Source organism: Gallus gallus, chromosome 3 (genome assembly GCF_016699485.2).
Source record: "Gallus gallus isolate bGalGal1 chromosome 3, bGalGal1.mat.broiler.GRCg7b, whole genome shotgun sequence".
Taxonomy (NCBI): Eukaryota; Metazoa; Chordata; class Aves; order Galliformes; family Phasianidae; genus Gallus; species Gallus gallus.
The window spans coordinates 42,631,645-42,640,162 of record NC_052534.1 but is presented as its reverse complement, the minus strand read 5'-3'; the positions used below and the strand labels follow the sequence as shown (position 1 = coordinate 42,640,162).

Genomic DNA, 8,518 nt, shown 5'->3' with positions numbered 1-8,518 from the left:
AGAAGCAGATGAAACAAACAAACAATGAATGTCTCTATTAAACTGCTTACCTCCACATTTCCTTAAGCTCCCCTTGACCATTGGGACCCATTGACTGGGCTGTGAAGAACAACCCGGTCCTTCGCCCAGAGCCAGAAGCTGCGCTGTGCAACCAGAACCATTTGTGAAACCACTCTGTGGAAGTTGGACATACTGTGGGTTCTGTATGCTTGGTTTGGTGTGCACGTTTCAGCTTTCCCATCCACCCCCAAAAACTGAAAATTAAGCATCGAGTTTATTTAAGAATCTTTACTCTTTTTTTTTTCCAATTTAAATTATACTTCCCAAGTACAAGTAAAAAAAAATACAATGAAATAACACTATCTTCTACAAAATATTCTAAATAATAATGCACTTACATCATTTACACAATTTCCTTTCACAATAAAATAGGAGAGCTTAGAACAATATTTACACTATTGACACAGAACAGGGTTGCACAGCTATCTGCCGCTGGTGCAATCTCTTGATGGAGCACCTCGGAGACCGCATCCCGCAGTTGCACACAAATCATTCTGCAGGGTAAAAACCCTGACACAATCCTTCAGGGTGCAGGGACCTGCCCATAAGGTTACAACGAGACTGACATGGTGGCAAATATTTGCTTCTTCTGCTTAAAGCTGCCACCATAGCTCATGCGCACACAATGAAGAGTTATTTAAGGAATTCCCTGATTTAGAATTTTTGCTTCAGTACATTAGGCACTTCGTTTTAAAAGTTATCCACTATGGCTTATGTAAAACAAACCATTTTCCTCAGGATATGAACTTGCCAGGTAGCGGGAGAAACAGACAAGCCCAAGGGTACCCTTTGAGCCAATGAGTTAGTCTGCGTTAGAAATCTAAGTCATCGTACTTATTATCAGTGTATCATCAAGACCTGGCCTTCACAGCAAGTCAAGCAATGTATTTTAAAGCTTAGTATACCTGCAGTTTTCCTTCAGCTATCGGGGACTATAGCTTTCCCCCTCACAATAATTTAACTACTGACACCCATGTTGTTCAATGCGCCACTGGGTGACAAATCCTACACGTCATTGTCTAAAGAAATACACTGCAGATTGACAGATTATTTACATACCTTAATGTGCAGACAACGAAGATGCAACTTAAGAAACAATAAATACAATTCAACAGAGTATTACATTGAAAAAAAATATATATATTAGAATGATTCTCCAGGTATTGAATTCCCTCCCTTTACGGCCTGAGCAAGAGATCATAAAAGACCGTGATGTTTTTCAATGAGTTGAAATGGTTTTGGAGAGGACTTCACATTAAGACACCGGCTGTTTGAAATAAAGACGTTTGGCAAAGCTGACAGGGGTCTGAATGTGATCAAACAGCAAAACTTACCTCGAAAAGGAATCTCTGGGGTAAAACAATTTAGACCAAATGATAATACTGTAATTTATTAGGAGGAAAACAGTTCTTGCAGATTGTCTCAACAGTAATTCAGCAGCAAGGAAACAAGCATACAGTTAAGAACGCAACGTATCTGTGAGACAAATACGCATTAGTGCACATGATCTTCCAAAAACTTCCATCCTCAGCTACACTTGTGCAGAATTCAGAATGCTTCTACCTAGGTGGTTAATAACAGTCTAATATGGCTATTCCTAGGTTTGCCATTTAAAAAAAAAAAAAAGAAAACCAATCAGGAGTAACTTACTCAAGAAAGTTGTCCAGATGCCAAACTTCAGGTCCAAATATATCAGAACACTGAGAAATTTGGAATCTAAGTCAAAATCTTAAAAATTAGACCTATCAAGCTAGAAAACAAAAAAGATGAAAAGCAGTCAGTCTGCTCTCAGAATTGCACGCTCACCAGATTTGTAAACTCTGCATGAAGTTAATGATGGTCTGTTCACTGTCAGAGACATAACTTGGATGCTCTACGCAAAGCAGTGCAGATGCTTTATCTATAATTTCCTTCACGTCTCCTTATTCTCTTCCTTGAGGATTAAGCATTTAAAGTAATTCAGTAGCTAAAAAAGTCTGTTCTAAAGTAGAGGTCTGAGTTTACATGGAAGGTGGGGTGATGGGCGTCCACATGGATGCCAACCGAGTGTGTGCAGAGGCATCGTACTGGCTGTCAGGAAGGTCTGCAGGTGCTCCTCCATCGTACAGTGGGGATGTGGAGGTGGTGGCAGTGACGGGATGTGGGAGAGTGGTGTAGTGCACCGGAGAGCCACGCAGGAACTGGGAGCTCAGGCCGTTGGACATCCCGCTTGACTGAGGTGCTGGGGTGATGGTGCTGTTACTCACGGACCATAAGTTCGGGTACTGACTGGAGGAAGGAGAGCGACAAATACGACAGGTTATTAGCAACCGCAGGCTCTTTTGGCAGGTGCTCAGTTTACCACGCAGCCCCAGTCCAGCTTCACTTGTCCTTCTAGTCCTTGTCAGCACTCTACAGCCTACTGTCTCCCTCTCTCCCCTCGCAGATATGTACACAAACACACTCAGATGTATATATATGTGCAAACACGTGTATGAATTAAGCAAAACAAGCTGGTTCAGTGAAACTCCATGGGAACAACTCAACATGGGGCAACACTACACAGCACTTTCTATTTAGAGATCCCAAGCAGTTTAAAAAAAGTAAAGTAGAATTATTATTGTTATTTTACAGAGGCTTAGACAAAAGAGATGGTAGAAGCGCCTTCCTCAAGGTCCCACAGTTCCAGTTCTCCAGATTTTATTTACTGGACAACTCTTAGTTCAGCAACTGAAACTCAGTGGACTTTACAACTTTCCAAGTATGTATTCTGGGGGTCAGACACGGAAAGACATGTCAGGAGTATCTATTTTCTTGATAAACACACGTTCAGGGCCAAAACTTCTGTTCAGTAAGGCAGCAATCTTATACTGGTTAGTAGTACGTACTCTAACAGCTAAGTGCCAGTGTGCATGGCTCAGAGAAGGATGTTTTCCACAAACTCAGTGGTAGATACGAGCTGCCAAAAAAGATGCCCAAACATCAACCTTCTGTGGTTAACAGCAGAGATTTTACCACCTCAGCTGCATTCCTTTGAATTTTCAAGCTCAGCTCCATGAGACCGAGGGTAACTAAATCATGGAATAGAATCACAGAACCATTTAGGTTGAAAAAAAACCTTCAAGATGACCAAGTTGCTAAAGGGCTGAAGCCTTAAGAAAACTAAGTACAAAGAGGAGAAAGGATGCCCTTATACAGTCTATTGACAGTATGATTTGATGCTGTGCTGGCTTATTGAACAACACCTAAATAATTAATTACTCCCCCAACCACTTCCTCCTTCTCCATGCTGCAGTTTGCTGACCCCTTTGTAACAGAACAACGGTTTGTGGAGCTGAATGGGAAAACAGTGACTGACTAAAATGAGACAGATCAAAAAGAAATTTTTAAACTCTACTTTGTTTAAAAGCAATATGAGATGAAACTTAAAAGAACATCCTCAGATTCAATGGATGTCTAAACGATTTTTGATCTATAAAACATTGCTGTAATAAGTATCCATTTACATTTCCAAAGCATTAAAACTAACTTGTATCTGTTTCATCAATCTGCTCTCTTTGTGCAAAGTTCTTTCATGGAGCCCCTCCTACAGCTGGTGATTTGGCATGTGCCCATAAGGATTTTTCAATTTGACGGTGAGACTCTGCCTCCTTTTTCAACCTTCTCTCAGTAGTGCTGCTGAGGGATGAATTCCTACCTGGAGCTGGTAGCCGTGCCAGTGCTGTGGCTCATGGGCAGCATAGTCGTGTGTGTGGGAACTCCCAGGGAGGACCAATTGTCATGGGACTGGAGCATGGGAAGGCAGGCAGAGGAGTTATCAGTGTAAGCTGCTGAGAAAACAAGCGATCACTTCAATGCACTAGAATCAGAACAAATAACTTATCTTTTATTCAAATATAATGGATCACTTTAAAACTCTCTCCCACTATTGGCTTGCAAAAAAGTAGTAATTAAAAAGTGAACCCACCCATATAGAAGTACAAAGTCATCTACCAGTTGTGTCAAGCTTACAGTTTCACTGGCATTGCTGATTGCTTAGCTTATAACTGCAAAGTCCTACTTCTGTGAAGGATCTACAGACACACGCAAAAAACCACTGTCTTCAAACCATCTGCTCATTCAGATCATGCTTCCTTACTCTTAGAACGGAAAGGCTCCTTACTCACACTATCCCCATCTCTCCTCCAAGGCACCTTCTTTATCGCCATCACTGGCAATAACAGTCTGGCAGCCTTGGATAATATGCACTTTGAATCACATATTATAGTTCTGAACAGTGAATGCCAGCACAGACTCTGAAGTTTGCTTTAGGCATCACGGAGAGTGATTGGACTGTGGCTTAGACCACAGAGCAGGTGACCAAAACTGGCCATCCAACACAGAAAAGCCATTTAAAAGCTATAAAGGGGACCATATACATCCACACAGAGCTAGAAAGAAGTTGCATTGCTAGCTGGCAAAGGGAAGAAAAAAAAAAATGGTTTCTTGCTGAAAACCTGGGAAGTGTTTTGTTCTTTCAATTTATGCCAGGTCACCAAACTTGCCCATAATGTCCAGGTGTAAGGAAAGCCAAAGGAAAGCTGGTTTTCCTATTTAAAATGACCTACAAAGCTACACATATGTTTGACCAGGCAGCATATAGAAGGCTACGTATTAATACACAATTCAAAATATTAAGCACCTTTCTAGATGGAAACCTTCAGCATAGGCAAAAGCTGTCACTGAGCCTTTGCCAGAGTAAGGGGAAAAAAATCGTTATTAAAAATGACCTCAACTTCTGTTCCTTATGCACCTCGGCTTTAAGGCACTAAGCCTTAAGCTCCTTGGCTGTTTCTGAGCACCACTGATAAACAGCTCTGCAATTCAGTCAGCTCCACATTGTTAATGTGATATATCCAGTTGTGACACACTTTTTGAGGACAACCTTAACGCATTCATATAAACCACAGCAATAGGTAAATAAAACTGATAGGACCAGGCCCTCAATTATTTGCATAAACGTGTTAACAGCAAGTAATCCCATTACCAGAACTGGACATAAATGACTTCATTTCATCACGTCTCCTAAAACTAACAAATAAAATCCTCACTTTCAAATTTAAAGTAAGTTTAACCTCATCAGTCATGGTAATTCAGGAATACATAGCAAAACCAGTACAACACAGTCGAGCAAATTAGGGGCCAACCGTTCTATACAACCTCATTTTTTCCACTGCAAAGACTGTGGAAACGCATACTCATTGTCACTCCTTCTTTGCAAGGCTACCCCCCTTCCCTCTGACAAAACTGAACTAGAGAGCAACCGCGATTTCTGCAGCATCAGTCTAGATGCACACTGCTCAAAGCTCACATCCCATCTTCACACAGCTGCAAAGTACAACTTACTTGGTGAGTTGTTTCTATGGGTGTAGGGATTGGGGTAGGGGGCAGAACGGTGATTCCTCAGCGGTGAGTACCTTTCACAGCTGTGAGCAGGGGAGAGAGACAGGGGTGCTCCAAACTGAGAGTGAGGATTGGCAGGTGGGCACAGAGCCCCAGTCCCGGGAATAAGCCAACTACCTACTGTGAGAGAGCAAGAGTTATCTACCGTGAGTATGAAATGCAACCGGACACTGAAAGAACAGCATGGTGACAAGGTAAGTAACTGATCCAAAAGCAAACGCACGCTCATGAAAGGAGAACAAGCTGCAATACAGCTGAGAAGTCTGAAATTTTACAACTTCTCAAATGGTCTTATGAAGGAAAAAATCGAAAAACAGCATAGAAAAAGCCATGCATCAAGTTAACGTTTGTTAAAATTCCCATTTAATTACAACCACAGTAAAGTAAGGAAACACTGAAATGGTAAAACTCTCCCTTAGGTGGGAAGGATGTGCTCAGTAACAGCATAATTGTCAGTCGTAAATTGCTCTTTTGGGGGTCTCAGTGTATAGCTAAGATCTGAGGTTTCTCAAAATGCTAAGAACTCTCACTTAGCAAAGCCTCTTTGCTAAAACAGAGTAATTCCTACTGTGGCTGAACTCCTCCTTTTATAGGCCACAGGTAAATTTTGGCAATAACCCTTTAAACACAGATTGTTGAAACACTACTGCTTTTTACTCATCTAAGAACTTTTCAAGCAAGTGCCCCTAATTGTATTACAGAAGTACAATTCCACCAAGTTTCTGCTGTATTTTGACTTAAGTATTGATTTCCATATCTACATGAATACTGCTGTCCTTGGCTGTCTTGATGGAAAAGATGGTCAATGCAAGATCCTGTTAGAGAATGCTTAAGATAATACTGCCGCCTTTACCACACCATCACGTATCATAATGTTTAGACAGCCATAAGACTGCACAGAGAGCAAATTTGAAGAGTAGTGATGTTATCTCCTTGCAAACTAGCGCGCCAACCAGCAAACACTGCTCTCAAAGTTTTGCTTCATAGAAGAATTCAGAAGTATATTCACAGAGAAAAATGAAAGGAAACATACACTGCGAGTATCCAGACTGCTGGTTGTCTCCCGCTTCCTCCATCATGTCTTTGTGATCATTTCTATAAAGGAAAACATGCCAAAAGTTAAGGATATGTTTTCACAAACCTACACAATATATCCGTACACTTCAGAACTGAGTTAAGAGCTCTCACCTTTCCTTTGCGTCAAGAAATGCCTTCGCAAATGGGTTGTATTTAATTTTTAAAGCTGTGATCTAAAACCAACAACAGACATCTTAATTATCACACAGAAATCAAAGACTTGAGTGAGGACTCTCCAGTGAAGTCAGGGGAGTCATAGGTTTTTGAAGAAATAAGATTAGACCCACGTACACCAACCTAACAGCATCTAACGTCCAAAGCGTTAGCAGTGGGCTAGGAATTGGTCCCACCACCTCAAATCTATGTGACCAAAGTGCCCACATTTATCTATCAAATAAGGAAACAGTTAAGAAAAATAGCACGCTACAGGGTTGGAAAAAGGTGTAAGTTTCAGGACAGAGCAGAATGGGCATCAGTAAATCTCAAAAAGATGGGCAGTTTATAGATTCATGACATACAGACGTGCCTTTTGGCTAACATCAAGGCCGGTTTGGAGAACGGCATGGCTGGCTATTTTACAATGCAATCGAAAACTGCAACTCTGTTTCATACCACGTTGGTTTGTCCCAAATAATCTACTACAACTACTTTGCATACGCAGTGGGACAGGGATCAGAACTTGCGCAAACCCAAGGCACGCACAATAAGACATTTAGCTTCACATTGAGCACAGAGAGAAGCGAAAGCTGCGGCACGAGGCCCATCGCTTTGCTGGGTAACGTGCACTTTGCCACCTGGAAGGCCGCGAGCGCCAGAGGCCTCCGCCCGCCACACACACCTCCTCGTTCTGGTACGCCGTCACGGCGATGAACTGGGTCTCGGGGAAGGAATGGCTGGTGATCATCCGCTGCGGGCCGCCCACCCGCACGATGTGGATGCGGGGCTCGTACTTGTGCAGGGAGTTGAGCATGATCTGAGAGCAAAGGGACACGGCAGGTGAGCGGGGACCGCGTGCGGGCCCAGTGCCTCCACGGCCCGCTCCTGGGCTGACGGTTGGACCAGGTGATCTCAGTGGTCTTTCCCGACCTCAGCGATTCTACGAACCTACGCGGGCCAACCTACCTGCCCGCCGCCGTTGAGCTTGTTGGTGAGCTTGACCTTGCTGAAGGAGACGGGCGCCTTCATCCAGTGGGCGCCGAAGTTGGGCGAGTCGGGGTGGATGTAGACGCAGCTGGGCGCCTGCGGCTCCGGCTTGCCGCCCGGCACCCACTCGCCGTTGACGTACTTCCAGCGGTGCCCGTCGGCCGCCACGAAGTCCAGCAGGAAGGAGTACATGGCGTTGGGGTCCAGCCCCGACACGCTCACCTTCAGCACCGGGAACATCCTCCTGCGGGGTGACACAGTGGCGCGAGGGCCCGATCCCGGTCCCCGCTTCCCGTCCCCCGGCCCTCCGTCCCACCGCCCGGCCGCTACCTGCCGTTCTTGGTGACGATCATCTCGTTGGTGAGCTCCTTGAAGCGCAGCCACAGCTCGCCGTCCTCCAGCGCCACGCGCAGCTCGCGCTCCGTCGGGTCTCCCTTCTCGCTGCCCGCCTGCAGCTCGCTCTCCACCGCGCTCAGCAGGTGGTCCACTCGGTACGCCGGCGCCTTGCCCGCGTCCTCCGGGGAGCCCATGGCCGCCCCCGAAGCCCCCCCCCCCCTCCCCGAGCGCCGCCGGCGGGGCCCGGCTGCCTCCGCCCGAGCTCGGCGGCCCCTCGCCCGCTGCCTCCGGCCGGGGCCGCCGTTATACCCCGCCATAAACGCCCCCCCGTGACATCACCGCGCCCGCGGGGAGCCGCCGCCGATTGGCGGAGCGCCGCTTTGATGTGCCCGCCCGGGTCGCCGATTGGCTCCCCGCGGCCATATCAGAGCGCGGCCCGCGGGGGGGCGCGCCGCGAATTGCCGCCCGCGGGACGCAGCGC

The 8,518-nt window shown here is 45.6% G+C and overlaps 1 protein-coding gene across 4 annotated transcripts; it reads right to left on the bottom strand.

Moving 5' to 3' along the window:
• Nucleotides 1-273: 273 nt before the first annotated feature.
• Nucleotides 274-8,313, bottom strand: TBXT (T-box transcription factor T). Of its 4 annotated transcripts, none has more exons than NM_204940.3 (8): nucleotides 8,032-8,313; nucleotides 7,681-7,945; nucleotides 7,397-7,531; nucleotides 6,670-6,731; nucleotides 6,515-6,576; nucleotides 5,425-5,601; nucleotides 3,737-3,869; nucleotides 274-2,328 (listed from the first exon to the last, which is right to left on the bottom strand). In NM_204940.3, the coding sequence occupies exons 1-8, from the start codon at nucleotides 8,229-8,231 to the stop codon at nucleotides 2,061-2,063; spliced, it is 1,302 nt and encodes a 433-aa protein (NP_990271.3). In that variant the 5' UTR covers nucleotides 8,232-8,313; the 3' UTR covers nucleotides 274-2,060. The 4 variants fall into 4 exon arrangements, 2 of the variants coding, with proteins under 2 accessions (NP_990271.3, XP_015139531.3); XM_015284045.4 differs by having other exon boundaries at nucleotides 3,737-3,866; XR_005858069.2 differs by having other exon boundaries at nucleotides 2,309-2,328; nucleotides 5,496-5,601.
• Nucleotides 8,314-8,518: the final 205 nt, after the last annotated feature.

Bases quoted from the DNA above. Each gene is read 5' to 3' on its own strand.
- TBXT (NM_204940.3), bottom strand. From the start codon at position 8,231: ATGGGCTCCCCGGAGGACGCGGGCAAGGCGCCGGCGTACCGAGTGGAC. The intron at 7,532-7,680 runs GTAGGTTGGCCC...CTTTGCTCTCAG, and splicing joins AGCTCAACGGCGGCGGGCAG to ATCATGCTCAACTCCCTGCA. The intron at 6,577-6,669 runs GTGAGAGCTCTT...TTTCCTTTATAG, and splicing joins TTTCTTGACGCAAAGGAAAG to AAATGATCACAAAGACATGA.